Source organism: Henckelia pumila, chromosome 2 (genome assembly GCF_033568475.1).
Source record: "Henckelia pumila isolate YLH828 chromosome 2, ASM3356847v2, whole genome shotgun sequence".
Lineage (NCBI taxonomy): Eukaryota > Viridiplantae > Streptophyta > Magnoliopsida > Lamiales > Gesneriaceae > Henckelia > Henckelia pumila.
In genome coordinates this window covers 132639265-132657568 of record NC_133121.1, presented here as the reverse complement: position 1 = coordinate 132657568, position 18304 = coordinate 132639265, and the positions used below count along the sequence as shown (strand labels likewise).

General features: G+C 35.1%; 3 protein-coding genes across 5 annotated transcripts; all 3 read left to right on the top strand.

The window, feature by feature from the left end:
- Positions 1-1015: 1015 nt before the first annotated feature.
- On the top strand, positions 1016-7347 carry LOC140882266 (uncharacterized). 3 transcript variants are annotated; one of them, XM_073288174.1, is made up of 8 exons: positions 1016-1150; positions 1572-1791; positions 2644-2767; positions 2922-3259; positions 3859-4750; positions 5335-5516; positions 6317-6393; positions 7160-7347. In XM_073288174.1, exons 1-7 carry the CDS (start codon positions 1059-1061, stop codon positions 6365-6367), a joined length of 1899 nt encoding a protein of 632 aa, XP_073144275.1. In that variant the 5' UTR covers positions 1016-1058; the 3' UTR covers positions 6368-6393; positions 7160-7347. The 3 variants fall into 3 exon arrangements, with proteins under 3 accessions (XP_073144275.1, XP_073144276.1, XP_073144273.1); XM_073288175.1 differs by lacking the exon at positions 7160-7347 and adding an exon at positions 6604-6973; XM_073288172.1 differs by lacking the exon at positions 7160-7347 and having other exon boundaries at positions 6317-6974.
- Positions 7348-8446: 1099 nt separating this feature from the next.
- LOC140881792 (AP-3 complex subunit delta) lies at positions 8447-12047 on the top strand. The gene has a single exon (XM_073287379.1). It carries the CDS (start codon positions 8572-8574, stop codon positions 11398-11400), a length of 2829 nt encoding a protein of 942 aa, XP_073143480.1. The 5' UTR covers positions 8447-8571; the 3' UTR covers positions 11401-12047.
- A 1038-nt stretch (positions 12048-13085) lies between these two features.
- On the top strand, positions 13086-17091 carry LOC140883167 (glycosyltransferase BC10-like). Its single transcript, XM_073289530.1, has 2 exons — positions 13086-14149; positions 16208-17091. The coding sequence occupies exons 1-2, from the start codon at positions 13526-13528 to the stop codon at positions 16844-16846; spliced, it is 1263 nt and encodes a 420-aa protein (XP_073145631.1). The 5' UTR covers positions 13086-13525; the 3' UTR covers positions 16847-17091.
- Positions 17092-18304: the final 1213 nt, after the last annotated feature.

Here is an 18304-nt window from a genome sequence, read left to right as displayed (position 1 = left end):
TAACGGGATGTCGATATTTTTTAGCTCCAATTATTATAAATTTGATTCAAATATTGAAGGATTTACCGTGATGACTAATTTTGCTATTTTTTTTAAAGCTTAAGAATTGACGTTGATTGTGAACTTGACGATTTCCGATAGACAAAATCATCCGACCCATCTATGAGATGCAACGTCGATGCAGTCGTTTTCAAAGACTCTGCATCAGTTAGCTTAGGGGCTATCATGTGTTACTCGACTGGAGTATTTATGATATGTAAAAACACACGTGACGAATGACTTGTATGTATTTTGAAAGACACAGAAACTTGCACTCCTGGAACATATGGGTGGACAACCTCTCTCAATCTCCATGTCACTATTTTTGAAACTGACTCGAAGATTGTGGTGAATCCAATCTCTACAAAAAACATGAATGTCTCGGATTTTAGATTTATTATCATAGGTTATCGACAACTCTTACTGAATATCTAACATTTAAAATTCAACAAGTTAGAAAACGAGCGAATATGATGGTTCCTACTCATGTCTGAATGCCCATGTCTTGTTCTAGTCCTGTTGTTAAGTATCATGTTTCAAACATGATTTGTAATATCCTATCTCAAGATGTTATAATTGATGATTAATGAACAAGGAATGCTATTTTAGTTTTTTTAAAAAAAAATAATTGAGTCGTAATCTTTAGAAGCCAAGAAAATACAACAATTAAAAATGATTTTCTTTAATCAAATATTTAACAGATGAATTTAATATAAATCAATATTATCAATTATGTTAAATCAAATGTATAAATTTACGTTTAACTATGTTCGACTAGAATTTTTATAATATTTAAATGTTCTATATACTATTATTCCAAATACATAAATTTATTTATTTCAAAATAATATTAACTTTATTTGCTATTTTACGAATATTATGAAAATATTAGAAAAAAACAAAATTTTAATTCATTTAAAATAAAATAAATATAGTTTCATTAATGTTTTCCACGACAATTAAAAAGATTACAGAACAGAACCCAAAGGCGAGCAGTCGAAAACCCAAGACCGGCAAAAATGGGCGAAGAAACTGAGAAGAGATTTGAAGCGATTATGAGCAAACTATTTGGTGCTCCTCACAAATCCAAGCTTATCGCTTCTAAGAAGAGGTTAATTTCCGGTTATTGATTTATTTCTGTAAATGCTTAGCATAATTGAAATGCGCATACATACATCCAGCTTGAATTTTTTTCCGATAATTAGTTTTCTTAGTAACAAGGTTATTGAGAAATCATTTTGAGATAATCTTGTTGCTGTGACTCATTTTTTGGATTTCGATTTGAAAAATGAAGTATTTTGGCATATAATCCACTTGGAAATTCAGCGAGGTCACATTTCTTGTGTTGCTCGTATTTAGACCAACCGAGAAAAACTTAAATTGAAAATTTTGATTTCAGTCACCTGCCCATTTGTATAGAATTATCGACCAATTTTTGTTTCATGTGCGTCCTAATTAATTTTTTCATTTGGATTCGACGTTCTGTCCAAATAAAATCCTCAAGGCATGCTAAAATTTATGGATATATGCAGTATACAGGGAGTTCAATCATTACGAGGGAAGAGGCGCTGGAGCTCATCATCTGCTTCAGCAACCGCTGGTGTGAGTTTTGCTGGGAGAGTGGTTGATGTGTCAGAAAGTTCCATTTCAGCCGGATCAGATCAAGCTTCACCGTGCAGGCCTTGGGACCGCGATGATTTGTTTCAGAGGTTGTTAACTTTCAAATCCATGACATGGTTTGCCAAGCCACAGGTTCAACTTGCAAGCTGCTTCTTTGTTTATAAGTTTTCTCACTGTAGTTAAGAAATGAGTGCTGATATTTGTTTTTATCTATCCACGTTTCAGCTAAAATTTTGTAAGTCTGCTATATATAATATACACGATAGACCATAGCTTTGTATTTGGACTATGTGCAATTCTTTGAATGAAAAAATTGCGCACTGCTAGACATGATTTAAATCTTGATTGTCTTCCTAAAATCTGACACATGCCTGCTAATTTTTTAAATAGTTTTCTTTAGAATCTATCCCAAAGCCATTCAGTTGTTTATGCTATACATTTTATTATGGCAAAATTAGAAACATATCATTGTTATGCGAGCCAATGCATATGTTTAGTTTGGCTGAATGAGGGTGAGTATCTTCTGTAATTTGTTAGACTACGGTGCTTCATATTTGAGAGAAGACCATTAATGTAACTCATCATGAGTTAGACATAAAATAGTACCTTTAAAATCGATGTCACACAACAAAGAGATTTAAGTGCAGCATGATAATTCAATGACTTTGCATATACAAGCTAAGGCAACATTCTCTGTTACTTTCTTGGTATTTGAGAAGCTACAAGGTCATTTTCTAATCACACATTCCTGCGTATGAAGATTGTAATCTCCTTATTTGTTGTGAAGTACAAAAGATGTGGCCATAATAAAGATAAGAGCTCAAATCCAAATTTTATTATTTCAAAATCTTCTCACATCATTAAGATGTGATATCTTATTTCATGTGATGTATGTTTTTCTATTATATTTCCCATATCCTGTTTCGTTACATTTCTTATAATGTATTTAAATTCATTTTAAAAGATTATGATGCACTATTTTAGGTTGTCAGTCCTGTGAATTGTGCTAGGAGAGGCTGGATTAATGTTGACATAGATACAATTGCTTGTAAATCATGTGGAACTCGTCTTTTCTTTTCTACACCAACAGCTTGGACATTGCAACAAGGCAAGTCATACTTTTCTTCCATATAGCTATTTTACTGTAATATTATCCTTCTCTTTTCTTTTCCATTTATTTCAAGGAAGAAAATTATTTAAGAGGACGTGGAAAAATAAAACCGTGCACTGACTCCTTTGTCTGGTATTTGATGTGCGGTCAGTTGAAAAAGCAGCCATAGTATTTAGCTTGAAGCTAGAAAGTGGGCATAAACTTTTATGCCCATGGATTAACAGTGCCTGCTCTGAAGAACTTGCTCAGTTCCCAACTGTTTCAAGGGATGATTTGATAGAGGATTACAAAAGGCGATATGATGCACTATCACAGTTGACAGCTCTTCCCATCATTTCTCCCTTAGCTGTTGATAACATGAGAAGCCCTATGTTGGAGAACTTTTTGAGAGATTTTTCTACTTCAGTGCATTTGGTGCCTGACGAAACTTCCAGGAAAGAGTGTGTTTTGGATGAACCTAATTCAAATTCCTCCATCTCATTTTATCAGGTTTGCTTCTAAGCTGCAAGAAGTGCTAAAACTGGTGATATGATGTCAAAGTATTTCTGAAGTTAAGAAAAAAATCAATTGAATTTATAATCCTTTACCAAATTTCTATGCTTGAAAAGTTTTTTGCTTACAAAAATCAAAATTTAAATGTCTTCACTCTCTGCTTCGTCAGACTTCATTCATCATTTCAAGTTACCATTACTAGGTTACTTGGTGAAATATGGCATCAAAATTCCACAAAAACTGGTGTAATCCTGCCTATGTGTTTTGAAATTCTTAAAACCCGTTGTAAAATTTGGCCCTTTTTCATTGGCAGATATTGAAAGAAAGTGGTTTTAATTATCAAATTTCCCTCAAAATTATGAATTTTTGTATCCTCCCATTTATTGATACCAATCCTGGTTTGTTGGTCACTAGGTGAATTCCAGATGGTAGTTTAGCTATGTTACTTTACGCTGATACTGAACTCCATTCTTATCTCTATGTGCTTAGATTGTTATTGCATAATTTATCTTTCCATGATTTAAGTCATATCATATGTTATGAACTTGCGTATAAATTCTTTCATGGAGAGTGATAACTTTTGGAAGTATATGCAGGCGCAGAAGCTCATAAGTTTATGTGGTTGGGAACCTCATATGTTATCTTACATGGTTGATGTCAAGGATGAAGAATGTCGATCCATAAGTGATACGACTATCATGGTTAGTAATCGCAAAAGGCAAAAAATTAGTGTCTGTTCTTTGGTTAGTGCTAATGAGGATGCAAAGGCCTCTGCTGAATTTGATCCCAGTTGTGTTGTTTTGAATTGCAATCTATGTGGTGCAAGTGTTGGATTATGGGCTTTCTGTAAAGATCCTCGTCCAGTGGAGTATATAAGATTAGTTGGATTTACAGAAGTTAATGGCATAAGTGATTCTGCTTCAGATCAAATAAGTGCAGCAGAAGGTTCTTCGAACAGCTTGATTCATTCTGGAAGTAGGGAAGGCACGACAGATGCTATTACCACTGCTTCCACGTCTTTAGGCGTCACAATTGCAGGTGGTCCTCCACCAGCAATGCTGAATTACAATGCGTCCATATCTTTGCCTGTAATTGGAAAGAGTTTGATTGCACGAATCCCAATGCAAGCTGAATCTAAGGATCAATTAGGTGTTAATGAGTTGTCAAAATTGGGCAAGGGCCCGTGTACATCTCCTGAAAGGGTAAATACCACTACAGATGGAACTCTTGGAGCCACTGGAGCAGATGCTATTGCCACAAAGTCATCAGAAGTTCTTCAAATTGTGGCAGAAGATTCTAGTTTAAATGTGAACATGGCGGAGAATGAAACTGAAAGAACAATTGTAAATCAGTGTGTTTCTTCTTCAGTTGGAGAGTTTTCTCGGCAACAGCTGGAGGATAGTTTCACAAGTAAAAATGGTGAGGCAAGCAAGGGTAATAGAGAAGATATGGTTGATGCGAGAAATTATGAAGAAGATAACTATCAGAGTAAGTGCCAAGCAGGGGCATTTATAAAATACAAATCTATTAGCATTAGTAAGTTAATTCATATCTTAGTCTAAGTCTTTTTCCAATGTGAATCTTGTGTTTTGTATGACTTACATTGCAGCCCTGTATTTTATAGATTTGTGTGTGTGTGTGTGTGTGTTTAGGTGTTTGTGTTTTATCTGAAATAAACTTTTGATATAGATGAAATAAAGTCGTACATCATACTGTAAGACATCATTTGGTGCGAATGATGAGATTCAATATCTTTGCATAATCCTGAGTTAAGTTCAAGTTTTACAATTATTGGAGTTAAAACATATTTATGTAACCTCTGTCTTTCAATTTATAATCACATCCCACGAGCCAAACGGTGTTTAAGAGTTGCGGTTGTCCTACATTCTATTAATGGAGCTGCCAAGCTTATCTGTTTATGCTACCAAGCCTTTGATTAACATGATTTTCCTCAAAATTTATGGCTATGTAACTTAAAATTTAGGATTGAGGTTTTGATATTTTACATTTTATGCTGTAGGTTTATATACGTTGTTTTCACTATGATAAGGTTTCTAATCTTTTCAATGCAGGACCAGATCCAAAACTGCCATCAGTTGACGAAGCAATAAAGTTTGATCCAATCAAGCAGCACAGGCACTTTTGCCCCTGGATTGTGTCGAGTTCTAATTTTTCCCCTGGATGGCAACAAACACTATCTGCTCTTCATGTGAACAAGGAGTTCCCTTTTTCTGCTGAATCTTCTGTGATCGAGGTAAAAGAATGTCAATGTGTGAGTGCTGAAAATACTTTTGTTAAGATGGTGGTGGTCTGACAGCCAAAAGAATGAACCTAGGGAAATGGTTTATTGACTAAAAAGCAGAAGTTTATAGTTCTTATAGGAGATATTAACCGAAAGGATAATTTATCGTCTTTGTTATTATTGTTCAAAGAGTAATTACGAACCCTATATACTATCAGGGGAACACTATATTTGTGGTTGTTATTCCAGGGAGTATTCCTTTAAGATGATTTGTGGTTGTTCAACATCTATCTTTTGATGTGTTCGTTAGGATTTAGATTAATTTTTATCAGAATATGATGGAGAAGATAGACCTATTAACCAATTAGTTCATGACTAAGCTTTGGATGACGATGATTTTGATTGATTTTCTATTGCAAGAAATAGAAATATGATGTGTTTCATCTTCAAGAAGTCAAAAGGGTGCTGCAACATGAGGTGTTTTTTAATCCCCTTGAAACAGTAGTCTTGTAGTGTTGTGTTTCACACGGAGGTGGTATTGTGTCTAACTAACATGGAAACTGATGCTGAGAAAACTATCCTGAGGAATTCTTCTTTAATTGCCTTTGTTGCGACGTGTGAAATAGTCTTTTCCCAAAAACGCTCCCTTCTTTTCCTTATTATTCCTTTGTCTTGAAGATACATGATCCTAACTTCAGATATTTAAAATTTTGACTGCATAATTTTCAGGAATGTCGTTATCCCATAAAGCGCGCTTTACTTTTGGTTTATCATTATATGATCTGATTGTTTCTATTGTCATTCCTGTGAAGGTGGATGATCCAGTTGCTTCTGTCAGAAAACTTTTTACGTCTCCGAGTTAGAAGAGGACTGACCTTTCCATTGAAAGGTGAAGAATGATATTCTACATTATCATGATGCATGGCTTGCTAAAATTGAGTTGCATTTCGGCTGATAACATGCATAATTTCTTTCTCCATATCTGTTGTCCAATTGAAAATATGGTCACATTTTAAAGTGGCCTTCATACATTACAAAACAACTTGATTGATGCAAAATGATTTTCACCCCCTAAGACTTGTGAGTTCTTTCATCCCAGTTGAAATGATCCTTCGTTTGGCTTAGCTTTGGTTCTAGAATGTGCTGGCAGTTCTAATTAACATCAAGCTGTGCCGGAGCCAGATACCTACTCGGAAAATTTGACCCTATTTTATTTTTTATAATAATTCTATTTGTAGTACGCATGGCCGAAGATGAAACGTTAAAGAAACAATTTAAATGTCAATTATCATTTAGTTATCTGCTATGATGATCTTTTACTCACTAATTAGTTTCACAAGTTAGGTGCCAAAGATTTTTTTATTTTTGGAAATTATAAATTATATATCCCCTAAGCATGTGTTAATTTTTTAATGATTTTTAATACTATACAGGGTATTTTATAGTTTATAATAATTATAATATAGTATATCAGATTAAATTTTTTAAGAAGACTCAATTTTTACATCCTTGAGAGGAATTAAGAAATTTCGAAATGTCATTGTACTTTGCAATTTATATAGTTTCATAATTTCTTTTGGTATAATATTAAAAAAATATTAATACTAAAAAGTCCTTTTGGGATTAAATTGGGTCCAACCCATGTCCTTTCCCAGACCCACGATGGTGATGATTGTTTAGGTCCGGATGGTAACCTTTTCAAGGCCATTCAAGAGCTGCTTTTGGATGGAACTTTTCGGGGGCTTCTGCATATGAAGAGGATAGCCAATGCTGCTGTTCATAAAATAGCAAAATTTGCTTTGTATTGTTCGCAACATGAATATTATATTTTACTTCAAAAAAAAAAAATATTCTTACCAACCATCAATCATAAGCGATAAATTATATTATGATACACATAATGTAAATGAAATCTTAAAAAATTTGTTTTTAGAATAATATCGAAACTTTTGTTACTTTATAAAATATATTAACCCCAAGATTTTTAAAACGAGATATTCATTATTCCATGCATTGTTAAAAAAAAAAATTCCTTCATATTTTGTAAAATACAAATTGATTGATAGAAGTCCTCTTTACTGATTGTTTATTTATTCTGAAAACTATAAAATTCAAAACCTTATTCGATGGAAAAAAATGTATATCAGAAAAAAATATGTAATTTCAGTTTACGAACAAATGATTTTGGATTGGGTTAATTTCATATTTAATCCTTCATTTTATCGTCCTTTTCCAAATCAATCCCTTATTCTTAGAAGCCTGAAGTTAAATCATTCAAATTTTTTTTTTTTTATTATTATTTATCATTCAAGATTTATGTTTTAACTAGGGGTGGATTTTCGGTATACCGTATCAAAAATATTGGTATAAAAAAAATTCGTACCGATACTGATATCAAAATTCTCAAATTTTGGTATGGAAAAAATCCATACTAATACCGTATAGATACTTAAAAAATTTTCAATATACCAAAAAAATGTATATATATCGAAAAAATTTTGGTACGGTATCCCGAAAAGTCGGTATTTTGGTTCGATAACCCAGCCCTAGTTTTAACAAAGTTAGTCAGTCCTCCATCTTAATTGGTCATATTAAAAAAACAAAACAAAACCTCATTTGAAATGAACTAAACACTTTACCAGCATTTGAAGACAACTTCTGAGCTGGTGTTTATAGAAATCCGATTATCTATACTAATATTGTCTTATGTAAGTTTATGTTTGTTCAGTATGATTTACATGGTCGGTTCAATGTGATTTATATGGTTTAGAGTTTATTACATTACTCCAAAGTTTATCTAATATGATAATATTTTTGACAAAATTTTGAAAATTTGTGAAATTTTATTAATTTTCAGCTTCTTAGAAATTCGACTAGCGATTTTTTTATCATTAAAGAGTAGGAAAACAAAATATGCATATACGCAATTGTGTTAAATTCAATGTAAATTGAAGTTATATGAAACCTTATTCTGGTGCGAACCAAGACCCAAACTTCACCAGCCAGCCATCCCCTGTTTACGTTTCTTCGTTCGTCTTCTTCAATCTTCTCAGTGAAGAAATTGAAAATGGCTTCTCCTTCGCTAATGGAATCCCTTTTCCAGAGATCATTGGAAGACCTAATCAAATCCATGCGTCTCACCCTGCCTTCCTCTCTTCCCGACTTCATTTCCAAATCCGTCGATGAAATCCGCCGCGAGATCAAATCTACCGATCCCTTAACCAAATCAACCGCCCTCCAGAAACTTACCTACCTCCACTCCCTGCACGGAGTTGACATGTCTTGGGCAGCTTTTCACTCCATCGAGCTCTCCTCCTCACCCGCGCATTCTCACAAACGCATTGCGTACCTCTCTGCTTCGCTCGCCTTCAACCCTTTTACTACGGATGTTATTCTCCTTCTCACCCATCAGCTGCGGAAGGATCTCGCCTCATCCAATGTGCACGACGTGGGTATCGCTCTTTCCACTCTCTCATCTATTGCCAACACCGATTTGTCGCGTGATTTAACTCCCGAATTGTTTAATTTGCTTGCTAGCGGTAAGTTTTTAGTTAGGAAGAAAGCTACGGCGTGTCTCTTGAGAGTCTTCGAGCAGTACCCGGAAGCGGTCCGGGTTTGTTTTAAACGGGTGGTAGAGAATCTTGAGTGTAATGATGTGGCGGTGTTGTCAGCGACTGTGGGATTGTTTTGTGAGCTCGCTGTGAAAGAACCCAGATCATATTTGCCTTTGGCGCCTGAGTTTTATAAGGTTTTAGTGGAGTGTAGGAATAATTGGGTTCTCATCAAGGTTTTGAAGATATTTTCTCTGTTAAGCCCGCTTGAGCCCAGGTTGGGGAGAAGAGTGGTGGATCCAATTTGTGAGCATTTAGAGAGGAGTGGAGCGAAATCCTTGGTATTTGAGTGTGTGCGGACTATTGTTGCTAGTTTGAGTGAGCATGAATCTGCAGTGAAGCTTGCAGTTGGCAAAATACGAGAGTTTTTGTCAGATGATGATTCAAATCTCAAGTGTCTTGGACTGCAAGCACTTACCATTGTTGCTGAGAAGCATTTGTGGGCTGTTATGGAGAATAAGGAGGTTATAGTTAAGGCTTTGAGTGATATTGATGTTAACATTAAACTTGAGGCCTTGAGGCTTGTGATGTCTATTGTCACCGTGGATAATGTTGCGGAAATTTGCAGGATTTTGATCAGTCATGCACTGAAGTCTGACCCCGAGTTTTGCAATGAGATTTTGGGGTTCATATTGTTGACTTGTTCAAGAAATTTCTATGAGATAATTTACGATTTTGATTGGTATGTGTCATTTCTCGGGGAAATGGCAAGGATTCCACACTGTCAGAAAGGGAAAGAGATCGAGGATCAGCTTGTTGATATTGGCATGAGGGTTAAGGATGCTAGATCAGAGCTTGTTCATGTTGCTCGAGATTTGTTGATTGATCCAGCTTTACTTGGCAATCCATTTATCCACAAGGTTCTATCTGCTGCTGCTTGGGTTTCAGGAGAGTATGTTGAGCTTTCAAGAAATCCATTTGAGCTTATGGAAGCATTATTACAACCACGGACTAGTCTCCTGCCACCATCAGTAAGAGTTGTATATGTTCAGTCCACATTTAAGGTGCTAGCATTCTGTATGCATTCATATCTCTCATTGGATAGAGAAGATGCATCACCATCAACAGAATCAACAGATTACCAGGTTAATTCTGATGCTGAAGCAAGCGGTTCATTGCCTAATGCCAAAATGGATGGAGATATTGTGGTTATTGCTCCTGAGTTGACTTCTGCAGCTTCTTCAATGGCACATCATCTGACTCGTAAATCTATGATGGACCTGGTACTGCTTGTTGAATCCAATTTGGGACCCTTGGCTTTTAGTGATGAAGTAGAAGTTCAAGAGAGGGCAAATAATATTCTTTGTTTAATTAAGTTCATGAAATCAAACTTGCATGGCTCTTCGGACCAGCTTGAAGGGGATAAAATGAATGGAGAACTTGAAGCTTTGGAAGTGATTAAGTTGACTGTTGATACGTTTTCAGAGGAGCTTGGTCCAGTTTCAGTTAATGCCCAGGATAGAGTACCTGTACCAGATGGCCTGCAGCTGAAAGAAAACCTTAGTGACTTGGAAGCAATTCTCAGTGATTTTAAGTTAACAATATCAACTTCATTTTCTCTTGTAAAACCTTGTTCGACGGAGAAAGATGCCCCTAGCATTGCCGAATGCCAGAATAAGGATGAAACTGAGTTATCAACCGAGTCAACTTCTTTACTTGCGGAGCATCGGAAGCGTCATGGACTTTATTATCTTGGCTCACATGATAAAGAAATGATCGCTGATGACTACCCACCTGCTAATGAGCCTAAACTAAATGCTACTGATGAAACAGAGGGTCTTCTCAAGCTGGCTGAGCAATCAATTGTGACTAAAAAAAAACCGAACCAATCTAAGCCGAGGCCTGTGGTTGTGAAATTAGATGATGGGGAAGGAGCCAATGGAACTTCTAAAAGACCGGAGTTCAAGAGTGATCTTATCTCTGGTGCAGTGCAAGACGTACTTTTAGGCAATGAAGTTGCACCATCATCTTCAAGAAGCAAATCATCAGACAAATCAAGTAAGAGAAGGGAGAATAATGAGTTTGTTGTTGGAATACCAGGATCAAGAAATATGACGACGAACATTGATGCAACTGAGCCAGTTTTAGCTGGTTCAAGTAGACGAAAAGATCATATTCATGGTGAAGACAGAGAAGATAAAAGTTCCATGAAGGAGAAAGAACGTGATCAGCAAAGCGAGAAGAAAAAAGGACGACGACGTGGTAAGCACAAGAGTGGGCGAAGAGCAGAGGTGGTGTTAAATATGGAAACAAAATCACCTGTAATTCCAGATTTCCTTCTATAAAATGGTTATATATGACCTTTACTTCTGAGTTTTAAGGTCAGTTTTGCTGTATAGATGCATCTACACACGTGGATTTGGTTGTGTAGATTCTTTTGATTTACTTTTCACGAGAAGAAATTTTTTTTCTCAAAAAAATGAATTTCAAAGGTTTTTTTTTTTCATATGCTTGTGAGATGAAGAGTTACCTTGTCCTCTTTTATGAGAGAAGTAGAAGCTAAGGTGTAAGGAGCCATTCAAAACATTTATACAGCATAATTTAGTCGAGAAATTAGCGACAAGATGTGCAGTGGAACATGAATTTGGAAGGAACTGCATTATGTAGGTCCTGACTTTGGAGATGAATCCTTATATATACCGTGGACAGATACGAGGTTCAAATCTCTAACTCTAGAAATTGTGTGATAACTCGGTTTCTTTTTTCACCACTATGTCTCTGTATTGATATTCCGGGTTAGTCAGCTATGGCAATATCACGGTCTAGTTTTGAGTTGAGTGATGCATAATTAGTTGCGTTGTGTAATCAAGAAAATGAACCAGCATGTCAAATGATTAAGCCTTTGGAAATAAGTCAGTTTCTCCAGGTGCTTTTAGTATAAAGAGAAACAAAATACTGTAAACTTGACTCGGCAGTGAGATGCTGGTCCTAACTCTGCTAGCAGACATTGTACTTTGCAACGAATTTTCGGAAATACAATCAGGTTCAGTTTGATTCGAGCCGTTTGGCTCGTTCAGGATTCAGTGAAGGCTCAAGCCTTCATCTAGCTTCTAGAGTTTGCTCTGCAAAACACTACCTAATGAGTTTGGCTCAGCTTATACTCCAATTCTGGATGGCCTTCGGCCACAAATGGGATGCGGTGGGTTTGTACGAGTCAGTGGCCAAGCCGATGAGTTGGATACAATTTTCAAATGAAATGAGCTGTAGTATGTTTTAACAGAATATGATGCATGTTAATTGATGGTTAATATATTAGATGATCAAAAAGCTAATTTTGTTTTGTGGTGTTATTTTTGGAAGCCTATTCGAAAGTATTGAAAATAACTATGATTTAATTTCATAAAACCTAGATCACCCAAGCTAAGATAATAATAAAGTGAAGTTGTGCTTGAGTAAGCACTTGGGCACTATTTATATTTATTTGGTGTGATTGACAACATACCACACATACCAACTATAACATAATAAATAATTACGTTACACAATCTTTTTTATATCTATCAATTTTTTTTTTTATCAATCATAACATTCATATTATGTTATTATCTCATCCTACGAATCAAACACGCTTATGGATCAAGTATATTATTCAAGTATATTATTCTTATTGTTATGTGTTAGTGTGCTAATATAAAATGCCAATATCAATATCTTAATTCTTAAAATTCAATATTTTAGAATGTATTCAAAATCGAGAAAGAAATTGGAAAGCCATTAGTCATTTAGTTGACCTAAGGACACAAACCCACGTCAATAGTGGATACAAACTTGAAATATATGTATTTATGTACGCATGATAACGGTTTCAACTAAAAATTTGTCCACATGAAATGCCTTCCCTCAAAATAAGGAAACAAAGCAAAGTATTGGACGTTTGGAATCCACTTGGCACACTATTCTCTCTCCACTCTCCATCTCCCTTTTTAATCACTTTTCCTCTTAAACAACTAATTTCTTTCATTTTCCAAATCTTACACATAATAAGAAGGGCGCGTATTTTTCTTTTATTTTTTTGCCTCTCACAAGTCAATTATGAAAATGTCTCTTTTTGTGCTTGTTCTTTAATCTTGGGATGGTTCGAAGATCACGAGTGATGTAACCTAAAAATATTACTAGTTTTCTCATTAATTATCCTTTTTTAGTCGTTTTTATTCCAAAAAGAATGCTGATCGGCACATATAATATGCGAGAGTTTGAGTTTTGGAATCTTGGGAAATGGAAAGGTCAAGCTTCTTCTATGCCACAACATTCTTGAAAACTCTTTAATTTATAAAATCAAATTATTATTAATGATATATATACACAATCAAACTTTTGATCAAATATACCATGAAATTTCATTTATCTTGATTCTTGATCTCCCTCTCCAAGCATATTGGTACGTGTTCTATGTATCTCCATTGATCAGAAATGAAGAACAAACAATTACCCCATGAAGAAAAACAACAATTGATCACAGCCGTTAGTATCCTCAATTCTCAAGGCTACCTTCAAAATCTCATCATATATTTCCTCTTCTTTGGTTCCGGTTTAGTAATCGGAATCACTCTAAGTTCCTATCTCAAAGATATCCCACTCGGCTCGACTCAACGAAGGCGATTCTCCGATGACATGGTCCAGTCTTCTTCATTATCCATATCATCATCGCCACCGCCTCCTCCGTTACCGCCTCCCCCGCCTCCTTCAACAACCGCGCAACCTCCGCCGTGTCCACAGCCTCCGCCGCGGATCCCGGCCGGAAGAAATGGGCTGAAAGAATACATAAAGCCACCAGCTGCCATGCATGACATGACGGAGGAGGAAATGCTCTGGAGAGCCTCGATGGTGCCAAGGATCCGTGAATTCCCGTTCAAACGGACCGCGAAAGTCGCCTTCATGTTCCTGGCGAAAGGGAGTTTGCCGCTGGCCCCTCTTTGGGAGAGATTCTTCAGTGGCCATCAAGGGTTGTATTCCATATATGTGCATGCTCAGCCGTCGTTCAACGGCACGACGCCGGAAGATTCGGTCTTCTACGGCCGGAGGATTCCAAGTAAGGTACGTATTAATTAATCCATTTCTTTCTTTCTTTCTTTTTCCGGCAATGCTTTGAATCTTCATAGGTTACCACATTTTAGGTTCCAACAATATTATTGAACATGAAGATGCTAACTAACATATTGTTATGTCTCCAAATATATTCGATCTTAAGTTATTTTTATATAATTTTTCACGAGTTTTAATGTTTTTATATATTTGAAAAAAAAAACGTCGAAATATACTTTGAGCCTATGCTTAATAATCAAAATTATTTGTTTTTGAAGTTTCATGTAGAGCCGATAAAAGTAGAGTTGATGATTGAAAATAAAATGCTAATAAGTATATACATTGTTAGTTCGATCTATTTTAATTTAGAGTATTTTATTGATTTTTTTTTTCATATAGAGTGATGTATGTGATAATCCGAAAAATCATATTTGACTCATACTACACCATTGAATGAACCTTTAGGACGATTCTCTTAGTGTAAGATCACATAAAGTGCCGTATTAAAAGTTTGTTTTAGATAGATGATAGAAATATCGGAATTACATAAGATCATAATGATATTGATTTCTATTGAAATGTACTGAAAATAACATATCTATGGTTCGGGAAATAAAATAGGGAATGCTAACAAAAATGATAAAAGATCCAATCTCCTTAAACATGTCAAAGCATTGGTTTTTATTAAGATATGCCATTATTGATGTACATGGAAATAGGAAAATTTGAAAGGCTGTAAATATTTAGCTATTGTTGTGCATACTATTTATTACATATACATAATTTACAAGTGTTTTCGGGATAAGAATCACCGATACCTTAAAAACTTTTACGTGGTTTCAAAAGTTAATAATTTTTATTTTAAAATATATATATATATATAAATTTATTCTTTATTTTTTTTACGGACATGTACCACGACCCTCTGGTTTACATCGTATATATAGACAGGACATAATGTTGTACTTGTTAAGATTCTCTTCGAAATTGGATAAAATATGTATAATATATAATTAATTAAATTATTGGATGATGGTATAATAACAATGCGTTATATATTTGGGACGGAAGTAGTATTAGACGTGGTGATATGAATATGTAGTTGGGCAAAGTAGTTATATGCATCTTTCTATGTACGAGGTCATATGCAACATGTAGTTGTTATATGCATCTTTCGACATTTACGATGAATCCTGCCTAGTTGAACCGCCTTTGCTAGCAAATAGCTTACCCCAGATAATCCTGGAGTTAGCTGAATACATGCATGTATATTGTTAAATTAAATATCTTATAATTTAATTAATTTCAAAAAAATCTTCAAATTTATGTATTTTTTTACATTTATTTTTTTGAAAGGTATATTTTTTTTACATTTCTAGATATACAAGTTATAAATATAAAATACTTTGATTCAAATAGAGAGTCATTTCAAACTACGTGAGCCAGGTAAACCACACTAGGCAAACCCTGTGTGACAGGCTAGTCCAAGAAGGTGTTGGTAGGGAAAATCGAATTTCTGACTTCTAGCCAAAAGTTCATCTACTTCACCAACTTGGACACCTCCATAACCTCCATAGGGGTGAAAAAGTTATTTACTTATTTATATATGTAATAAATAATGGTATATAGAATTTGAAAAAATGAAGGAAAGGTTTTTTTTTTTTTGTTTTTTTAGGGAGGTGGTGGAATGGAAATGTACATTTAGGCCCAGTTTGGTAAGCTTGATTAAACCTTGATTGTTAAAGAAGCTCATGTTTGAATTAATTTTTGAAGTTGGACTATGATATGGATTGATATCAGTTGGACTATCTCATTGACAACCCATCAACACAATCTAGGTTTGATTATATTTATCCACATTGATTAAAAAATAATTTACAAAAATAGTCGTTCACTAGCTATAAATAATAAAAAACACCACTCTTTTTAATAACTTTGTTTTAAAACATCATAGCTTTCACACTACATTTTCTGCTAACACATGCATATGCAATACACCAATATGCAATATTGCATCGAAATGTAAACATTACATATTCATGTTACCTGTGATGTAAACAAATTTTGCAGGAAGTAGAATGGGGAAAATTCAACATGATCGAAGCCGAAAAACGACTTCTAGCCAACGCGTTGCTCGATGTATCGAACCAACGGTTCATCCTGTTGTCCGAATCTTGCATTCCCTTGTTCAACTTCGAGACGGTCTACGACTACCTGGTCTACTCTCACACGTCATTCGTCGAATCTTACGACCTTTTGGGTCCCGTGGGCCGGGGGCGATACAACAAGCGGATGATGCCACACGTGATGCTGGAACACTGGCGCAAGGGCGCCCAGTGGTTCGAGATGGACCGGGAGATGGCGGTCGAGGTGATATCCGACCACAAGTACCACTTTTTGTTCAAGAGATACTGTAAGCCGGCTTGCTACTCGGACGAGCACTACTTACCCACGATGCTGACGATGAAATTCCCCACGAGGCTCGCGAACCGGACTTTGACTTGGGTCGACTGGTCCAAGGGCGGGCCCCACCCCGCGAAATTCCTCCGGCTCGACCTGACGGTGGAGATGCTGAACCAGATGAGGACCGGCACGCAATGCGTGTACAACGGGAAGCCTACCAATGTTTGCTACTTGTTCGCCAGGAAATTCACCGGAAACGCATTGGATCGGTTGCTGAGATTTGCTCCAAAGGTGATGAACTTTTGATTGATCTTGAAATTTTTTTTTATTAGTATGAATTAATTATTTTGTGGTTGTTACGTGGTAGCTAGGAGACCTATGATATATAACACGAGGCCAAAAAGAATATACACACACGTATATATTATGTGGTTCACACTTTAGGTTAGCTATTTATATTGTAATTATATTGATGAGTACGTATGTGAGGATTATCCACGAGAAATTTATGTATGATTTATGGGATTTGTTCCACGATGTAAGAAATTTGGCTCGAAACTTTGAATTATTAATTAATGCTCGTTTTCTCCATTTGGCTCACAAAAACACTTGGACAATTAAGCCAGATAGTGATGATCCATGTAGGATATTTGGTGGTTGATTCGAGTTTAATATGCACATATTAATATTTTTTAAATTTCTAGGGAAAATAATTTATCTACAAACCCAAAAAAAAAAAATTCACATTTCGATAAAAGTACAAAGAAAAATGCTAGATGTACACCTTGGTTTACACCCTTACTTAATTTTTTTTCTAATTTCCCTCATTAATTGCAAAATACCCATGATAAGAAATAAATATGTAGTTGATCAAGAAAAGTTTTATAATTAATAAGGAAGAGTGTAAACCAAGGTGTACACCGAGGTGTACATCTAACCTTACTCAAGTACAAATTGAAATAAGTCTTTTGAAAGTAAACTTGTTATATTACGGTTTCGTTTCGAGAAGCCGTATGAATCGTATGATATATCTCCCACAAAAGATCCAACGTATCTTACGTCTTCATCTGGATATGTGTCTGTTTGCACCGCTAAAAAAAACTTGTGTTAGGTTGGATTATATGTAAATTCTATTTTCTTAGACATTGTTTGGTTTGATGTATTATTAATCTATGTATAACTTATCCCAATCAATTTCGCTTTATTTTCGTTATATTATTTTTTTATTTATTAATTATTAATTTTATATCAATTAATTAAATCAAATAAATTATAATCTATCCATCAAATCAAATAATGTATTAACTATTTTTTTTTATTTATTTTTAATTTACATTATATTTTTTATTTATGTATTACTTATCCTATCTTCTGAGCAAGGAACTTATCTTCTGGTTTGGGCTGAAACAGGGAGCGCACGAGCTGCAAGATTTTGCGGTTAGAGCGCAACCCTGTGCCAAATTTCTGTCCGGGAAATGTTAGGAAAATGTTAGGGAGCGCCTGATTGCGGTTTATTATTCGTACCATCCCGCCGATTGCAAAGCTATTTGAGCCTTTCCTTGTATACCAAAATAAATTATTCCATGATGAAATTAGTATTCGACAGTTTAATCACTGGAAAAAAAATTTATTTGTAACTAGGCAAACTAGGGATTATTCTATGCTACATATGGAGTTTTTTTCCTTCATGATGTGGTCAAATATCAACAATTGAATCATCAACACATATGTCAATTTTCATAAAAAATATATGGGTCTCACGTG